Raw genomic sequence first — 19,965 nt, 5'->3', positions numbered from 1 at the left:
TTGTGTATTTGGTGGGATAGCTTAGAAATCATATTCTATAAAATTCTTCGACCTGGTCAAACAATTACAGGAATGATGTATTTTGGGTAGCAAGACCATCTAAAGGGCCAATTAAGAAGAAAGATGCCATCAATTATCAATAGAACTTAAGTAGTTTTACAACAGGACAATGCGCAACCACATGTTGCTAAAGTGACGATGGATAAAATAAAGAAATTAGGCTGGAATGTAGCACCTCACCCGCTATACTCTCCCGATTATCATCTTTTCTAGTCTATGCAATACTATTTGGATAGAAAAAAAATAATAACGCTTTGGAAAAAGGACTGTTGTACTATTTTGATTCCAAAACTGGGAATCTTTACAAAGAAGGTATAAAAAAGTTGAAGGAGAAGTAGCTTAAAGTTTAATCTAACTAGTGCAATCATTTCTTAGAATATCAAGAAGTAAAAAAACAGCATTTTATTGTTTCATTTTCAAAAGGACGCTCATTTCCGAATAACCTAATATTAAAAAAAACGATCACTGACTTTTGCCTGCCCCCCTCCCCCCTCTGGAAAATATTGTAATGACGCCCCTGATTCTAAACCAGAAATTCTTCGGTTATTCCTCAAAGAAGATCTAAAAAATAGTATCTATTTATCCCGAAAATATTTTTTTCAGTATTTTATTTCAGTGAAATCATATCGGAATACATTTTCACCAGTGAAAACATAATTTATCTGGCAAGTGCTAGTAAAATTATAAAATTTTAAGTTTTAGTTGCGAAACGTACATTTGCTGTTCGAACCCAAAGAATTAATTATAAGTTCAAAATACAAACTAAGCCAACTCAATTCTCAGGGGAAAGTAAGTGAAAGAGGAAGTACGGGCTCGCATAATGCTCCTTAGTTAGTCTGCCCTTGGATATTACACTATGTTTTAAAATAGTAGTCTTACTGCTATTACTACAAATATTGGTCATAGTGTATTGAAATGAGGAGGGCGCAAAAACAATGATCGCACCTAAGACGTGAAATCGTGTGGGAACACTCGGTAACGAGTAAATAGTTAAAGCAAAATAATTCAAATGTGACTATTGAAGCGGGTGAATATTTTTGGTCTTAACAACCATATATGTGGTCTGGTCGTAATATCGTAAAAGCTGGTTTCCGTGCAACGCGGCTTGCGGCTCTTGCAGCCGTGCGGCTATACTTTGAGCTATGGGACTGTATGGAAGCGTCGCCGTCGCCGTCGCACGCGCATCGCATGCGGCGATGACGCGTACGACGGCGACAAAGTATAGCCGCACGGCCGCAAGAGCCGCGATCGATACATGAACGCGAGCTGCATCGCTCGGAATCCCGCCTTAGCGCGTAATAATATATTCAAAAAAAACAAAAGCTATTTGCAGATCTAAATGGGTCATAGGTTGCCGAGCCCTGGTCTAAGCCATTTTAGGGTCAAATATTAGCGGCAGAACCTTATGGTAAGTTATTGATTGATGGATGTAAATAATTAGAAAGAAACTCGATATTATTTATTTCCTTTGGAGTTTATCACACAGAAACGCCGAGGGTGCCAAACCAAAAAAGATTGCCCCTCTGACTTTTTCATACTGAGTTTCGCTTTTATTCCTCGATTTTTTTATTCTTACATTTCATCAAATACATAAAAAAAGTTTAAAAATATGTATAAAGCATCACAATATATTTGGCAATTTTATTACAAATGTAGAAAATAAATAAAAAATCTTAAATACAATCATTTTAAAATTTGTTCATTAAACCCATTTAATAGATTTGTCCGTTGAACAATTTTCCCAGTTGTCCTCTCCCCAAACCTCGTCAACGCAATCGTTATTGACACTCCAAGGATCGATCGGTTGATTCGATAACATTTCTTCGTCTTCTTGTGAACGATCGTCGTAATCCTTTTTTAAATCGTATACAACATTATCGTCTACGATAGCGTATCCTTCACTCGATAATAATTGCCTGTTTCAATAATAATACAGTTATCAACACACTGAGAATATATTATATTTGTTTATTATAACAAAAACCTGAGATTTTCCAAATCGATGATTAGTTTTTCAGACGTGGGTAGTAATCTTTGGATCGGAATCAACATTTGATCGTTGCAGTCTTCGCTTTGATTGTATTCTTTGTACAAGTACATCTTGAATTTGACTTCATCGAGGATTTTTTCATTGGGACTTCTTTTGTTAACCTAAATATATATATATATATACACACACGTGTGTAATAGATTATTGTAGGTTTTATTAAATACTAAACTTACAGTGAAAGGATAATTATATTCATTTATCAGTTTATAGAAATCAGCGTTTGGTTGGTCCCAATTTACGTTATCCCATAAGCAGTTTTCCGTCTCGACTCCTTCGCTCAGATACGTATTAATATATTTATGCGTTAATCTGTAAAATAATGTATAATTGATTTAACGTAACTCGACAACATAACATAAAAAATAATTCACACTTACAAATCGATCTGTTCGGAGATGGATTTGTTTGAAACGTCGATTTTATTTTGATTTACATCTGAAATATACAATTTTTCATACATTATTATAATACTTTTATATGTTATTTTAGTGGCTGAAATGAAAGGATCAAACCGATGGCATCTTTCCTCACGTATTCCATATTGATAAAAACAGCGGCCTGAGAGCAACAACCCAACTGCTGGGTTCCTTCGGGTCCTTGGCCTAATCCGTGAAACTGTACTTGGTATTTGGGGTATTGTTGTATCACATTATTCGCCCAATCCTGAAACTGTCGCCTCGTCCACTCGAATCGATGATCGTCGTGTCTGAACGAACCGGATTTCAGTCGCGGAAATAAAATGTTAAACTCGGCATTGGGAGTAGTGAAGATTGCGATTTTGGGTTCGATGTAGCCGAATATGTTCTTAGGCACGCGATCCAACGTTCCCGGATTGAGATGTTCGATCACTTCGATGCACACTACGGCGTCGGAGCCGATCAGCCTGTAATCGGGATCGCATATGCTGCCGTGCAATATCTGAAATATTAACTTTTCAACTGATAGCTCTATTGTGTGCTTTAAAATATTTTACCTTAATATCTAACGTAGACTCGCGCTGCGACATATAATCTTGATTCAAAGGTTGCGCCTTGAATGAATTTTCCTTCAACAGAGAGTCGTCGCAGTCTACTTGCAAAATGCTACTGATCGTTTCTAAGGGTTTTAAAAATTTGATCAAATCCATCCCTGCACAACCGAATTCCACGACCTACAATCGATCAACTATTAGACGATCAACTATTATAATAAAATCAAATTATATGAAACGAAAGTATTGTACTTTTTTCATGTCTTGGCACCATTTTGGATCGTCGAGTGTCTTATGGACAAAATTATATCTCTGACGATACAACGGAGGGTCAAAACGGATCGATTTACTCTCTTTTTTAGATTCGAACATGTTTTAGCAGTCACAACGATTTGACCGTGAAGACAAGTTTAACGACTCACTTTCACTGTCAATATAGAGCTGCCACATCAAAAAAAGGTATTAAATATTTTTACTATATTATTGTTCAATTAATTATTATTAATAATATTTATTAAAATAAATATATATAAAAATAAGATTTAAACTGTAAAAAATGCTGTGTACAGTTAATTCCATAAAAATATAACGTAAATACCTTTAAAGCGGTATTTAAATATGTATTTATTTTTGTAGCGTCCTATTTATGTATATTCATTTAGATTTTGTTATGCCCAAAACGGCGGCACTCTGGTAACACTGGCATAACGTATTCTCTAAACAACGTGTAAAAACTTTATACTTCAATAAACATACTTCTCCAGCGGCTCAGTCTGTATCTAATTGCCACACGCCATTCCACTGTTGATTCATTAAAAATTAAATAACACGTAGCTATACATACGCAGCGGACAATATGTGGCTAATCGCCACCAGTCAATCGTTAGAAAATCATATTTTTTAGTGAAATAAAACAATTTTTGTTACAATTTAATTTTACTCTCTCAATTTGTTACATAAGAATCTTATGATTAAGATGTATGTTACCTTTATAAATAGTAACATATTAAAATTCTCATCACATAAACATAACTTTTTACTACGAGATGTCTTCTTCTGTAGAAAACAGACGCTTTAACTGTAGCACTGGATAGAATGGCTGTGTTAAATTTTATAAATAAGTCCACTAACACTCGTTCATCCGTGAAAAAGTCCTTTGACAGTTTTAATCAAATTTCGGACCGTGGATATTACACTATGTTTTAAAAATATGATAATTATCCTTACCAATATTATTAAGACTTCTAATATGAGAGTATTAGTTAAAATATATTCAAACTGAATTTTAGTCAATAGGAGGGCGCAAAAACCATTATCACTTTTAAGAAGTCAATAATTCATGTCAAAAGCAATAAAATCATGCCAGTGCCGTTGCAGTGGAAACGCTCAGTAACAAGCGTTCTCACTGCGACGATTTTATTGCATTTGACGTTGGTTTTTCACTTCTGAAAAGTGATAATTATTTTTTGCGCTCTCATGTTGGTCAAACTTCGGTTTAGATATGCTTCATTCGATTTTCACTAATTTTAAGTCATAATATTGTTACAAAAAGTATTTTTATAACAATATGGTACGATTTTATTGGTTTTGACAAGAATTCTAAGGATTCAATTTGGCCAGTAAATTACATGTCATTTAATGAAATAATATAAATCTTAATGAAATTGAAATATTAAAAAAACGAGTACTGATTTGCTAACTTTTACCCCCCCCCCCCCTCTAAAAAAAGTTGAAACACGTCTCTAGCAGAATAGTCTTAAGTGTTTGAGCTTCCACTTGGATCTTGGATGACCTAAAAATAATATTACAGAAATTGAGAGTGACCAATTATAAGGGGAAAAATAAATTTGTAGGAAGTAGAACAGTAAAATACAATTTTATTTTTATTTATTATCTTTATTTTATTATGATAATATACCGTATCTCACCGAAAATAAAACTCGGTGTTATATTTGGTTTATTTTTGGGGTAGGACTTAAATATCTCAAAACAAAGTATTATGTCCTCGTGTAAAAGGAAATAATTGTAGAAATCCATGTTATTAGTAATCAAAATATATGTATTAGATAGTGCAGTATTTAACATACATATAATAATAAAGTATATTATATAATAAAATGTAACACATAAAAAATAAAAATAAGTCAAAACAAAACGGTACATTTGTTCCAACAAAATCCCTAACCTGAGACTCAGACTTTGACCAAACTTCTTGCAAATCTATTTCCAGTAGAATCATAGACCCCAATCTGTCACGTTTAGCAATAAACTTTTATTAAATGAACATTTGTTGCCCAGATACCCTGTTCGTAAGTGTATTACGAGTACCGACCAAATCCCAAGTTAAGACCTTTGAAAATTTTTTTGGCAATGGCAACATTTTTTTGACAGCAAAGTTGGCACTACTGGATCCAGCGCTGACGGCTCGTTGTCATTGCGGTGTGTTTTGAGTCGCATTTTGTATGTATATCTAAACTATTGCATCATACGTAGGGTTCTGAACGTTGTTTCCTAATAATAAGTGCCGTATTCGTCACATTTGACTATTAGTTATGAGTCTATTTTAGCCTAGAAGCGTAAAAAATAGATTTTTCTCAAGTTATGACAACATACGAATGCAATGTTTTTGTCTACATTTTCAGTTGACTCGGTCAATTATGTGATCGTAATTGAAAATCGATCGAAATGGTGCCCGTCACGCTGGAGGGCTGCGGCCCGGTTTCCGAGGGCGGCGGCGCGAGAGGGGGCTCCATATCTCTGTCCATGCTCATCGACTTCATCGTGCAGAGGACTTACCACGAACTCACCGTCTTGGCCGAGTTGTAAGTATCTAATCCTTTTTACCTATGTATCATTCATCTATTTTTTTTACTCAATATTCGAATAGTATTCCAGATATATCAATTAATTGTATAACTACTTATAATTATTTTAGATTGCCGAGAAAGACTGACATGGAACGCAAGATCGAGATATACAAACTGTCGGCGCGAAACAGGCAACTGTTCGTCAGGTTGCTGGCGCTGGTGAAATGGGCCGGAAGCGCTTCCAAAGTCGACAGGTCCGCTCACATAATGGGGTTCCTGGACAAACAGGCCATGCTGTTCGTCGACACCGCCGACATGCTGGCCAGGATGGCTCGCGAGACCCTGGTACACGCCAGGTTGCCGACGTTTCACATTCCGGCCGCCGTCGAAGTCCTGACGCAGGGCACTTACGCTAGACTGCCGGCGTGCATACGGGAGAGACTAGTCCCGCCCGAGGGGCTGACGCCGACGGAGCGCAGGGCAACTCTGCGCGCTCTCAACCACGTGATCCGCCAGAGGTTGGTCGGTTGCTATCTGCCGGACAACATGAGAACGTTCAAAGTGGAGAACGGCAGGGTGACGTTTCAGATCGCTCAAGAGTTTAGCGTTTCGCTCACTTTGATGGGCGACTCTCTGACGTTGCCCTGGAGGCTCTTGGACGTCGCGATCCTCGTGCAGGACAACGAAATCGGAGAAGGCAAACCGCTCGTTCATCCTCGACAAGTCGCGTACATAAGATCCGTGGCTCAGACGAGACTGGCTTTAGGAGGCGGACCGGCGGCTCTTCTGGCCGTGGTCGCGTACTTCTGCCGGTCGCTGCAATTGGAACTGCTGTACACTCAGACGTTGCGATTGGCTCGAGACCGACTTGGAAAACACGTTCAAGTAGATCAGTACGTGCCGGGTCGGACGCTGACGGTCTCTTATTGGAGAGAACTGGGCTGCGAGTTAGGATATCGAGTGACGATCCAAGCCGAAGCGACGAGTCCGGGAAAATCTTTAGCCGCAGTTCACATACCCCAGTTGGGATCCGAACAAGAAGCGGCCGCCGCTAAAGCTCTGTCGGCTCAACCCCTGTCAATGGAGCGATTGCTGGTGACCGTCATACACGTTCGATCCCGCGCCAGACTCGGTGATCTAAAAACGTTGCTGACTCAAATGGGGATAGAGTGCACTCTAGGAGGATCGCCGTGCACTTTGGCATGTTCGTTACTGCTGCCTTGTCTGAGGGCCGAACAGCTGTTAGTTGCTGTGGGCGTGCATTGCGGTCAGCTGCGATGCCACGTGCCGCAATACCCTAAAGCTCCGATATCTGCGGCTTTACCTGCAGCTTTAGCGGCGGCCGAAGTAACCAAATTAGTCCCGCTCCTAGCGGATCTTCGATATTGGTTGATGGCGCGTCGATGCGAAAAAACTCTCCAACATCTCCCCGCGCACGCTTCCGAACATCTGCCTCTTATCGTTCCGCCAGGACATCTTCTGGAAAGGCTTTCTGCTCATCGGATCTATGTCACTCTGCACAAGCATCCGGAACAAATCTTGGTGAGATTCGTTATTATTATCGCCGTAATTGTTTGCGGTTCCTTTTTAATGCATATATGAAAATAGGTAGTGGAGATGGTATCCGACGGACGCAATGGTGTGAAACTCTACTTCTACCTGGCCGGCGTGACGAGATGCGGTCCCGAAGAAGAAGAACACGAAAACGAGCACGGAAGCGCCTTCATGAAAATCACGTCGTTGGTTAGATTCGACACGTTCGTTGCCACTCACGGACCTTTCACAACAGTCGATCCGCCGGGTAAATATACTACCTACAGGTCACACCAATTGGCATCCTGAGCGTGCCAACCGTTAAATACCACGGTCGCCAATTGGTGTCTTATGTATATGATGGTTTCCATGTCAAATTAAAAAGTTATGCTTAGTGTTTTATTTGAAATTTGAAAATATACACTACCGATCAAAAGTTTAAGACCAAACTATTTTTTGTTGCTATTCTTAATATAAATTAAATTAATTATAAAAAAAGCATATGAAAGATTAAATACATATTTACTATTAAACTTTAAATTACAATTTTCAATAATATTTTTGAAACAAAATAAAAAAAACTTTAATTACCTTTTTATCAAAAAATCTATCCTTAGTAGATAACACGGCTTTAACTATTCTTGGAATTCTAATAACTATATTTTTCAATGTAGTGGTTGATATGTTAACCCACCCACTCTGTAATCGTTCTCATAAAGTTTTTTTGGAAATTTAACCCTTTGACCGCGGATGCCACCTATAGAAGTCATCAAGAAAATCGTCAGTATGCATTGGGCACCTAAAGGTGTCATGAACCTTTGAGCCTTGTAATATTTTGTATAATTTTAGGTTTATTGAAATAATATTTAAATAACTTATGGTATAAATAGGTGCTCCCACACACATTAGCAAATTTCGAAATGGCACGCAAAAATATCAGCTAAGGCAGCATTTATGTAATCTGATACACCTTCGACATCTAGAAACGGTACTGTTCCTTTATTGCAGAGTAAAGTTTTCAATTGAATATTCAATTATTCGAATTATTATCCCGATTTTCAACTATATGAATATATTCGAATAATTGATCTAATATCTTAGAATGAAACAATTTGTATAGAGCAACACAAGTAGTTGTTTTTTTCTCTCAATATACCCGAATGACTAGTGCCACTTCAAAATCCATGGTCAAAAAATATTTGTGAATATAATTTATTTATTTATTAAAATTATAACTATCGTGACATGACAGGTAATGCTAATAATGTTTATTGGTGTCTCTACTATGACCGAAATTCGCAGAATTCGTTCATTGAACTATATATACAACAAATTTGATAAAATTATGTATTTAAAATGTTCCATCAAATTTGCTGAATTAATTAAATTGTAAATGACATCCCTGTTCAAAAAGAATGTAATAATTAATTAAGCATTTTCGCACAGCATTGCAGCATATATTTCATAAAATTACGATTATGATAGTAATTATTGCTTAATTAAAATAATTATTTTTAATTAAATAAAACTATACAGGTAATCAATTTATTTTTTACACTAATTGGTTATATAAAAAATGTCGGTTAAAACCGAGAAAAAATCACGAATATAGATTATTCGTTTTTATAATTTTGAATTCAAGATAATCAATTTTAAAATGTAATAGTTAATTTTAATTTTTGGCAAACTACATGTTGAGAAATACTTAATAATTGCTTGAATCTACGCATTAATATATTTATAACATGTCTAGAAAAATTCATTTAAATATTCGGACCGTATAAAAAGTGACAGAATTTAGCTTAAGTCCGGTAGTAAAACTGCAAGTATTTAAAGTGTTAATATCTCATTTTAGGTCTATCTGGAAAGAGGAGGGCGACTGCAAGCGGGAGAGCGGTGCGCCCCAAACAACCGGCTTATTTTTTACCTGAATTAGCACACATTGTAGCCGCTGCAGACGAACGTGTACCGTTTGTTCATTTAGCCCGAGAAGTGAGAGCCATATCCGTTCATCTAACGTCGTCCTATCGATAGAAATAATTATCATATCTCTTCTTTCTCAGTTATCGAAAAGAGAAATCTGCCACGGCGGCATCCAAGTGGAATGCGGCGGCAGCGGTCCCACCCTTAGAGTGATATCATTACCGTGCCCCGAAGAGAGCGGAGTGCCTCGAGAAGCGGCCGGCGCTCTCGTCGAGAGACTTTTATCCGCAGCTATACGCATACAACTACGGAGTCAAGCGAAAGTTTGGACGGCCGAACTGGCCTTCTATTCGTCGCCATTGCGAAGCCAGCATCCCAAAGAGCAAGGATTTAGGAGATGTGTATACTTCCAGTACGAGATGGGTACCGAAGGTGCTGAAAAAGCTGCCGAAGCATTCTTAGCCGATTGGTGTACAGTGATGCAGTTGCATTCGTTAGTGTATCACTACATGCAGCACGATCCCATAGGTATCGTTGTGATTTGTTTTTTAATTATATTTAACGAAGAAGAAATAAGTATAATTTTTTTTCGGTTACAGAGAGAGAAGCCGCTGAAGCTCACGTGTCTATAGTGTCGTACGATTATAGGCGTTTAGTGCTAGGAGCTGGACCCGGGGGTCGCGCGAGATGTACGGTGACGTGGTCCGGTGGACAGTTAAGGCTGCAACCGGCAGCCGCTCCGGGTGCGGCGAACGCTCACGCTCTCATCCATCATCAATTGGAAAGCTTTCTCAATAAGTAAGTTCAGATTTATATGTAAAAAAGTTGGTATCGGCTTTAACCATTTAATGCAAGGACTTTTTAAACAAAATGTGTACCATATAAACATTAGATTATACTCTTTCCAATTGAAATACAGCCTAGACCTTCTCACCTTATTTAGAAAACACGACTTACTGAGGGTCGAGCGGAGACTAAAATACTATGAGAGAATGGTTCGCTTGTTGATCATTCGGGGCATTAGTGGTTAGTGAAAGTATCGTACTCTACACAAATGTAAAATGTACGACTTTTGTGTACCACTTTTCCCACAGACGTGTATATCCGTCTTTAGAACATTGCCGTCTATAGTCTTACGCTTTAAAAATAAAAATAAAAACTTTAAAGTGTCTAAAATACTTTTTTTTTATTTTTTTTTTTAAAAATGCAAATTTTACTTTGATACTGTGTTTAAATGTTCTGATTTTTTAATTTTTATTTATTTAAGATTATATTTTATGTTTATTCACAAAAAAAGTTTTTTCTTGAAAAGCATTTATTAAAAAAGACTAGTCGATTTCCGCGTTTAAAGGGTTAAAGATTTTTTTTAAATATGTTGCAATCGGGTTAACCATAAAAATAACTACTTCTGGTGAAGATCAAGTTATACTACAAATGTGTACCCGATAGACGTAAAATTGCCATGAATATTACCAGTATTTTCGAAACATTTAATAAAAAAATAATTGTGGACAACTTTTATGTGTCGCCTAGGGAAGAGAGTGTATGCAGTGTTCTACCTGACAAAAAAATGCGTTTAACACGCTTGAAATGGTCCGATCGACTCTTATGCTAGACTGTTTTGGATTGAGTGATGGTCTCTGATGAGAATAAAATTAATTTTTGCACTAGATTCATCGTCTAATTGGCGAAAGATATAGTTAAATGCAGAGAGCGAAACGATCTGGGTAGCTTCTTATATTCTGTAATGGAAGTTATATATTTCTTCGACAGATGGTGGATAATAAAATTGTCCTATAATATTTTTCATCCCTTTGATAGAATAGATTTTTCTGTACTCTGTCATTCGGCAAAAATGAGTCTTTTTAATCAATTTGATCAATGCACTAAAAATGCGATTAAAAAAATTAAATTAATACATTATTAAAATTTATCACCCTCAAATCACCGCTAGCAATTGCCACACCATCAATTAACTAATGAATAAGCAAGTTTGTATAAACAAATCTCATTGCTTCTAGACAGTAAAATATGCTAGTGATCATTTGTAGGCTATAAATTGTTTATGCGATCAATTGACGCAACAGTAAACTGCTAGCGATTAATTGCTGGGGGTGGTTTTTTGGACCCCTATTAAAATATCAGAATATAAAAAAAATCGTGAAAAAATATTCTTGGACAAACTGTATAAATAGTCTTTAATTAAATTACGAGTAAACAAAAACTAATATAATTGAATTGAATTACAATGAATTATATCACAAACTCGTTGAAGCATTGATTAATTCCATGCCCTCCATATTTATATTATTGTTCACAGCTACTGTATATTATAACAATTTTTACCACATTATGATTTAGCCTTAAAATACTTTTTAATTATTGACCAAAATTTACTGTTTTATTTTTTATTTAATTTTTTTGCTTAGAATATGGTTTTTATTTTATTTTTTTATGTATAATGCTTCAGTAAACATTTAAAGAGTTTAAAATATATATATATATATATAAACTTATTTAAAACGAATGTGTGATATATCAATTTTTGTGATCACTGTAATTGCCGTAGTTTTTAACAAATTAAGAAACAAATTGACCAAAAATATCTTGATTAAGTTAATTAGATAGCTTAAAATGGCCGCTATTTAAAAATTGTAACTCCCTTTAAAATAATCCTAAAGAAATAAGTAAAATGTAAAAAAAAACTATAATGGAAATAAAATAGTTTTTTACTAATTTTTGTGGCCTTTTTCAGTCAGTGAAAATTTTTTTTATGTATTATTAAAAATTTAGAGTTTGGAATATTTTTGATTAAAAAAGCCGGCATTAAAATGTTAATAATATTATATTTATTGTAGAACCCAGGATCTCTTACAACTGATGGCGGCACTGAAAGAGACGTACGCGCCGTTAGTGGCATTAGGCAGATTAACAACAATACCGCATCTAGGACTCCAGAATTCTAGGCCACAAGTTCCAGTGCAGATCTTCACCTTAATACCACAATCGTGGAGAAAGGTATTTAACTGATCGATTAGGATAAAACACTTGCATGAATTTGAATACAAAAAGCACATGTTAAACTGTATTTACTATGGTGTATTTTTTAGCTAAAGATGTCACTACTTTCATAATAACTAAACTAGTTTAAAAAATCAATATTCTCACCTCTATCTTATTAATAAACACATTTCGAATACCTTTTTTAGTAATTGCTTCCCGTCACTATCTGTCGACCTTCCTACGCACATTCATAAATTCCTAACTTATATTTAATGTTTATAATAGGTCTCATGCATATTTTGTTTTATTTTATTGGTAAGCAATCCACAGTTTGATGTTTATTGATTGTGATTATAGGAAACAATCATTGCATTCCAAATTTGATTTCAAAATGTTGACTATTATATAAAAAAAGTTATTAACGTTTAAAAAAGTGTTTTGTTTTGTGATGAATATTGAAATTTCCCATTATTTACTGTTGATTCGATGTATTGTATGTGTTGAATATATCGTAATTCTTTTCATTAAAGATCCACGTTGCATATCAAGGCTCTTATTGCTTAGAAGTCGCCGTAAGAGGCGGAGGAGTCATCGCCATAAGAGACGGCGCTTATTCCAGATTTAATAGCAGCGCAGTAATTGGAGAATTTACTCCGACTCCAGGATTAAAGGTAAACTATACGCTGTGAGATATTCTTCGAATGCTTTTTTATTAATTTGATTTATTTTTACAGGGTTTCTTATCTTTATACGTGTCCGAGAGCGGAGCTAGAGTTGTATCCGAAGATGATAATCCTCCGTCTCCGATATCTCCAAGAGACAGTTCGGCCTCTGGAAGTGGAAGTTTACTTCGTTTCCCCGCTCCGTTAACACCCCCCGCGCCACACACTCCTCATTCCGCGCCGCACACTCCTCATCCGGCTAGTCCTCATCAGGTAAGACAATAAAAAAGTACTTATTCTCTCAATTATATATTAAATTGATACAATATTCAGGGTCACAGTGGATCGTTCAATTTGACATCTCCGCCTATGGGCAGCGTTGCTCACGCTAGTCCCGCATCTCCTCAACATCCCGGAGCTTCTCCGCTGCCATCCATAGCGAGCGCATCACCGGGACCGGCTTATATTCCTCCAGGTAATAAATTAAATAAATTTACAAGTTGTGTAATCTGGCTGTTATTCAATAGTTAAAAATGAGAAGGAAAATTTATCGCCAGCAATTAATCGCTAGTATTGGTTGATTAACCCTTTTACTGCGAATGGCTTCTATAGAAGTCATCAAGAAAATCGCCAGTACTCTTTGGACACCTAAAGGTGCCATAAACCTTAGAGCCTAATTATATGATTATTTAGTATAATTTAAGGCTGTAAACCGTTTGAATTTATTGAACCATAATATTTGAAAAAATATTATGGTTCAAATTATTGTTTTTTGATTTTGCTCCCCATGGAGGATTTTTGACATATAGACCCTTCCAGCAATATTTTTTTTCTAGTTTGCTGAAAAAGGATTAATAGTTTTCTTTTTTAATATTGTGCTTTGGGGAACCATACACAGTGGAAAGCGTTAATGATGAGTAACGATCTTGAATTTTAATGTTAGTTGCTTGATGGTATCTTGAAATTTTCTTATTCATAATGGTGAATATTGTTTTTAATTATTACTGCGGTGCCTCCATATGCAGTTTCGTCTGGGTGTATCTGCAAGTATTTTGAATTAAGTTTTTTTTATGTAAAATGAGTTTCGGAGACCAGCAAGATTTTTTGTTGTTCGAGCGAAAAAAAAATATTTCTTGTGCGTGTTGCGATAGACCGTTGGCGTTCCGTATGTCAATTTAATATGATGAATAAATTTATAAATTGCTGGCGGTGAATTGAAGGCGATAAATTTTCCAGATCCCTTAAAAGTTATTACAAATACCGTGGGCGTTAACATTACAATGTTGTTTTTTTAATAGGAAGTCCGTTCACTGCTTGGCCAGGATCTCCGAGTGTTCCGCGTCCGTCTCCGGCCAGATCTCAAGTGCCTATAAGTGCTGGACGCGTTTTAGTCGGAGGCCGGGCGTGGGCAGGAGCCGTAGCAACTCTATTGCAAGCCGGAGCGTTGGAAGTCCTGTGCACGCCATGCGAGCCCCCGCCTGGAGCGTCAGGTCCTATGATGGCTCCGTTGGAGAGGTTCTTGGGTTGTGTGTACATGCGGCGACATTTGCAAAGATTCATTCAACAAGAAGATTCGGTAATTAATTCTATCTGGATACCAATATTGTCCATCTACGTTATATAAAATCTATTTTCTTTTAGCTGACACTGGTGACATGTTCGGAGCCCGGCGTGGTCGTGTTTCGAGCTGAAACGGGCGGAGTGACTGGAAGAGTTGCGTTGCATCCAGTCCATATGCAGAGCTTACATTTATCGTTGACGCCTCTTCCCGACCATAAAGATCAATGGACTCCCGAAGAATTGAAGGTATTTAGTTAAAAAATATAAAAACATATTGCTGATTTTGCTTTTATAGAATATATGAATTATCGTTTTTAAGGTGATAGAAAGATACTTCGAACTAAGAGTAGTTTGTCCGCCGTACAAGCCTAATTCGCTGTGGGGTTGGGGTCGATGTTGGGGCGCTCCCCCGGGCGTGTTCCGCGATCTCGTTCAATTGATGCGGCGAGAACTCTCCGGTCCTGGAGTCTGTCCTAACAACATGATTCCGTGGAGCGTCCAGTGGGCTTTGAGAATCCCACCGCAAGCGGCGCCGATCATCCCGACTGCTCACCCGGGAGTCGTCTTGGCCAAAAATAAAATATTGATCTTCGTAAGTATTGTTTCTAGCGATTGTTGTATAGATATTGTTTTTTTTTATTATTTTTCTATACACCTTTTAGTTATGTTTGACTCAAGGAGAGTCACAGGTTGTGTTGCCGTTAGTATACGACGCTGCAACCAACATCACTCAATTAGCTGAGAAACGGGATCCAAACGCTCATCTCTCTCCTGCGTCTTTGCAATATCAAGCTTGCACTATGCTAAAAAGGTTCGATATAGCATCTGAATGACGATTGACGTCTAATGCATTTATAATGTGATACTATTTTTGAATCCAGATTTGCCGATTACAACACAAATCGCAGCGAATGCTCTCTCTGGTTGGCTATACGAGACTTACTGAACGGCCTAAACACACCCCAAGAAGTGCCACCGCAGCATCCAGCTCTTCCCCCTCCACCGTGAATCGACTATTAAATTATTGACGTACCGGCGACGAAGATTGTTTTTATTTATGATTATTATGTTACTGGTCAAAGAATAAACTGGCCTAAAATTGTATTCCATAGAGCGCATCCGACCTGGTGATGTATGAGCTTTTACGTGTATATATGTATTCTTATTACAAATAATCAGTCTCGTTAAAACAATTTTCAGTTAGATTAACGATTTTTTTAATGTTTAAGATATAACAATTATTACGATATAATAAATATGAATATATAAAATATGTAGTATTATTTCATTTACACGATTGATACATTACCGAACGTCAATAAGCAACGTCTGATGTTCTGTTGACAGAGATGGTAGTCTTTGAAAGGCGGCGCCAGGGTCCCGTCGTATAAGTTAAGTTCTTCCAAGAACTTGACGAGAGCTTTCTTATATTCGCTGCTCTCCATCAAATTCTTACCGGATTTTTGACACATTTCCGTATCCTAAGAAGAAGTATTATTATAATAAATAATCAACAAGATGTGAAATTTACGTGCAATGAAGAAGAATTACAATTAAAATATGGCCAAGAATAAAAGAACTACCTTCTAGCAGTTTTTACAACAAACCTTTTAAAAAAAACACCTTCACATCCTAAAACTTAGGGTTTCTCACATATTTCATCATGATATTTTACAAATACAGTAGACTCCCGATTATTTATCTATTTAAATTAAATTAAGACCATCGTAGCCTAACAGATTACTCCAATGCATTACGATGATCGAAAACAATAATTGTATGATTTCAATACACAAAAAAATATACATATATGATATAATTAAAATAATACTTATCAAGAAGCAAACTAAAATATCAAAATTAAATGATACGAACTGGACCAGCTCCTCATAGCTAACATTAAACAGTTCAATGTGTAATGTCAGCATATTAAGGGGTCGGATGGCCATAGTCATAGGCGAGTCAACAAGTGTGGACATCTTAGCCCCAACGGCCATCAAAAGAGGACACAATCGTGATTCTCGAAGGCGTTCTGAAACCCAAAACTGGAATTCCTCGAGAATAGCTGGATTGTCGACAGCACTCTTCAGTAATTTAAAGAAATGCTTAGCGATATACAACTTTCTGCGAAAGTGAATAATCCAATATTTTATGTCCAGTAGGTTGAATGAATACTTATGAATTAAAGCACAATACTACAAAGTAGCAATCTGAAAGTCACATATAATTTATATTATATAGTGTTCTAGAAACTAGCTAAAGAAAGCATTTTACTTTCTTTACCTCAAATAGTACACAAATTTTTATGTTTCAGTTTTACAGCCAAATTTGCTATTAGTACCTTTTTTCTCCATTTCCACAATACTTACTTGCAAAGCCTTAAGACCCTTCATGATGTTGGTGAACTGTAGGCATGTGCTGCATTTCATCAGAAAATCTTCGCAGTTAATCGGTACCTCTACGATGCTTTGACAGTCGCTACCGGCATCGCATCTGAAATGTTTAAAATAATCTTTCAAAGATCTACCATGTACCTTTCACAAAGTAACGATCGCAATACTCGCTTGAATCTCATTATTCCCTCGTTCATGTCCTCGAACATGGGCCACTTTTGTTCGCAAGCCACGCACCGGCAATCGAACCAATATTGATCTCTCAATTCGCTCTTTCTCTCCGTCTGACTCTTCTGAGTGAATATAGGTCCATAATTCTCCGACACCTGTTGTCCCTTTTTAATATTCTTAATCGTCCGTACGATAACAGACGATCCTTGGAAATATCTAACGACTCCGGGGTCGCACGAGTGATTGAACAAAGCCAAAGTCGGATAAAGTCCCCCTCCCAAAAACGTAGACTTTCCGAGATCTTTCCTAATCTTTTCGCCGTCTTTAGGACATTGCAACTCGAATATTTCATGAGCGTTAAACTGTAAGACTTGTAGATTCTTCAAAATCAATTCGCCAATGTACGTTTCTATTTCGAGTGAACTGTGAGGCATGCTAAAGTAATCGGTAGACTTCAGAAGGTTTAAGAGGAACACGGCCATGTGCGTGCGTTGGAAGAAATCTGCCTTCGATCTTACAGTTTCGTGTTTAACGAGATTATAAACCCGCCTGTAGTCGTCCGAGAGATACTGTCCTTTGATTTCTTCCTTCAATTTGGGCTGTAGCTCGATGTAGTACGAGACGTTTCTTTGAGAGATGATTCTCAGAGCCATGTGGCAAGTTATGGAACATCCCGACTCCCATATAGTGTGCAGAATCGAGCATTCGTACTTATGGAAAGACTCCATCGCTGCTACTTTGCAGCTATCGCTGCAAAATATTACGTTAGCACAATTGGGGCAGGCTACCGGAGCAGCACATTTAACGAAGCAATTCTGACAATGAGTCTTTGAGTATTCGTACAAAAGCACATTGCAATGCGGTTTCTCGGCCAGTACGACTTCTCCGACTGGTATATCTTTAACGGCTACTGCGTATCTTCCTTCGTATTCGCTTGACTCAATATTTAAGGCGTCAGTTGTACTTTCGTATATCTTATGGCTCTTTCCTGTAAAGATCGGGTTTTTATCAGATTTCTTCACTTCCTCTTTCGGTCTTTCGACGTTTACCTTCTTATTCTTAGCGTTCAATAATTGAAAACTCTTTTCTAAAACTTCCACCATCACTTGAGCGTCGGTTTGTTTCTTAGAGCATTTATCTCTCGGTAATTTAGCATTATCTAATGCAACTATTGTCTCTCTACAATAAAATAAAAATATTACTTTAATACAATACGATATGTTTATAGAAAAAAATGTTAATTATTGTAGCGTTATCAATTGAACTCATAACAAACCTGAAAGCTAGAATAGCTTCTCTATTCAATTTTAAAGCTAAATAACACTTAGCTTTCCTTTCAAAAATTTTATGCTGCAGATCTTTAGGATACCCTAGAGAGAGCGACAAATTTATATCGGTCAGCGCTAGATCATACAGATGCAAATGATATAGAGACGCCGATCTATTCGCAACGATGACGGCTATTTCGTCGCCTGAAATCGATTTATAATTCAATATCGTAATTTATTTGTTATGTGTGTATATTAAAATGATCATTACGGTTTTCTTTAGGCATGTATAAATAACTCTGGGTATATAAATACAGCGAATTTTTCCAATTTCCGGCTTGAACGGCAGCATTTCCTTCATTCTTTAGCACCCTCGCTTTATCGGCGTCTTTTTCGCACGGAACGTTTTGAGCTATGATGGATTTGGGGTCGAAATTTTTCACTTGAGGGATGTTGCTAACGAATTGCACCCTCGATCTGTCGTCTTCGAGGTTTGTGAAGTTTTTCAGGGTTATATCGTCTACGGAACTCCGCACGTTTTGATGATGCCGTTGGAAGAAACCTCTGGTCGTCGGTTGATTGTCCAACATGATCGTCGATTCTGTTTTTGTTTTAATTAGTAACAAAAGCTTAATAATATGTTGTTTTTGACATGAAAATACTTACAGATTTATCTCAGAAACGCGTCGGAAGGAGTCATGCAGCATAAACCATGCGGTGGTTAAAATTAACTTAAAAATAATCTTAGTTATTTTAGGATAAACCAACACACTCAAATAGAACAAATGTAGAAGTTCACTATATTATTCAAGACTTGAACCTTCAAAGTTGTCAAGAAGCGACAAAAGGTGGCGCTAGTTACATATTAAAAAGATGGTAATTAATTGCAATCTGTTTATATCAGCGCTTCAAACTCATTTTTTTTTCTTTGCAAACATTTCGAGAGGCAAGTAAAATGGTAGGTAATCTAAAGTCAGTTCTTGTCAACACACAAAATACATTATCTATTCGAAGAAAATTAAGTAAAAAATAATAAATGATCGATAATAATAAGAATTTCATCAAATATTTGAATTTTTCGCGGGCAGTAAAAAGTGAAAAATGTTTTATAATAGATATTTAAATATTATATTAAAAACTTTTTTTACGCTTTATATAACTCTTTCAGTATTAAATGAATTACAATATATTAATATTATATTCAGTATATGTACATAATAGCAAATTTTAATCACGAACTTTATTTTTTCTTCAAAACTGACATTTATAGTGCTTATTGATTGGTTGTTAGCCGGGATGGATGCGCCAATACTATATAATAATACACTATCGTCTATTTTATGGACAGGCCCTTAGTTATTCAGTGCCTTGGGCAAAAAGTAAATTCCCCCCCCCCCACTCACCTACTTAGACCGAAAATTATAATCAAATAATACTATTTCGCCAAAGATAAAATTCTGTGTGAGCGATATTCAAATGAGCAATCACTTTGTCAATGGTCATATGTGACCAAATTTCGTGTGAGTAGTTGCTTTGTGATGATTTTGACCATCGTGCCTGTCAGG

The 19,965-nt window shown here is 36.6% G+C and overlaps 3 protein-coding genes across 5 annotated transcripts; 1 reads left to right on the top strand and 2 right to left on the bottom strand.

Annotated features, from left to right (window-relative positions):
- Positions 1-1,668: 1,668 nt before the first annotated feature.
- Positions 1,669-3,512, bottom strand: Hen1 (Hen1 methyltransferase). Its single transcript, XM_088197849.1, has 7 exons — positions 3,333-3,512; positions 3,084-3,260; positions 2,623-3,028; positions 2,488-2,545; positions 2,284-2,419; positions 2,045-2,211; positions 1,669-1,976 (listed from the first exon to the last, which is right to left on the bottom strand). Exons 1-7 carry the CDS (start codon positions 3,450-3,452, stop codon positions 1,763-1,765), a joined length of 1,278 nt encoding a protein of 425 aa, XP_088053975.1. The 5' UTR covers positions 3,453-3,512; the 3' UTR covers positions 1,669-1,762.
- MED14 (mediator complex subunit 14) lies at positions 3,399-15,839 on the top strand. 3 transcript variants are annotated; one of them, XM_088197845.1, is made up of 16 exons: positions 3,399-3,539; positions 5,723-5,902; positions 6,016-7,429; positions 7,496-7,688; positions 9,276-9,412; positions 9,484-9,871; positions 9,943-10,141; positions 12,202-12,361; positions 12,877-13,017; positions 13,081-13,281; positions 13,342-13,483; positions 14,307-14,584; positions 14,650-14,814; positions 14,888-15,160; positions 15,231-15,379; positions 15,450-15,839. In XM_088197845.1, the coding sequence occupies exons 2-16, from the start codon at positions 5,766-5,768 to the stop codon at positions 15,574-15,576; spliced, it is 4,104 nt and encodes a 1,367-aa protein (XP_088053971.1). In that variant the 5' UTR covers positions 3,399-3,539; positions 5,723-5,765; the 3' UTR covers positions 15,577-15,839. The 3 variants fall into 3 exon arrangements, with proteins under 3 accessions (XP_088053971.1, XP_088053970.1, XP_088053969.1); XM_088197844.1 differs by lacking the exon at positions 3,399-3,539 and adding an exon at positions 5,479-5,519; XM_088197843.1 differs by lacking the exon at positions 3,399-3,539 and adding an exon at positions 5,479-5,540.
- On the bottom strand, positions 15,769-19,168 carry Smyd4-3 (SET and MYND domain containing, class 4, member 3). Its single transcript, XM_088197846.1, has 6 exons — positions 19,067-19,168; positions 18,672-19,001; positions 18,409-18,604; positions 17,133-18,311; positions 16,938-17,061; positions 15,769-16,049 (listed from the first exon to the last, which is right to left on the bottom strand). The coding sequence occupies exons 2-6, from the start codon at positions 18,988-18,990 to the stop codon at positions 15,858-15,860; spliced, it is 2,010 nt and encodes a 669-aa protein (XP_088053972.1). The 5' UTR covers positions 18,991-19,001; positions 19,067-19,168; the 3' UTR covers positions 15,769-15,857.
- Positions 19,169-19,965: the final 797 nt, after the last annotated feature.

The sequence above is a fragment of the Plectrocnemia conspersa genome, unplaced genomic scaffold (genome assembly GCF_051122295.1).
Source record: "Plectrocnemia conspersa isolate PC_06_02 unplaced genomic scaffold, ASM5112229v1 ptg000011l, whole genome shotgun sequence".
In the NCBI taxonomy this organism is placed as follows: domain Eukaryota; kingdom Metazoa; phylum Arthropoda; class Insecta; order Trichoptera; family Polycentropodidae; genus Plectrocnemia; species Plectrocnemia conspersa.
Note: the sequence above shows the minus strand (reverse complement) of the source record. Positions and strands in the feature narration are given on the sequence as shown.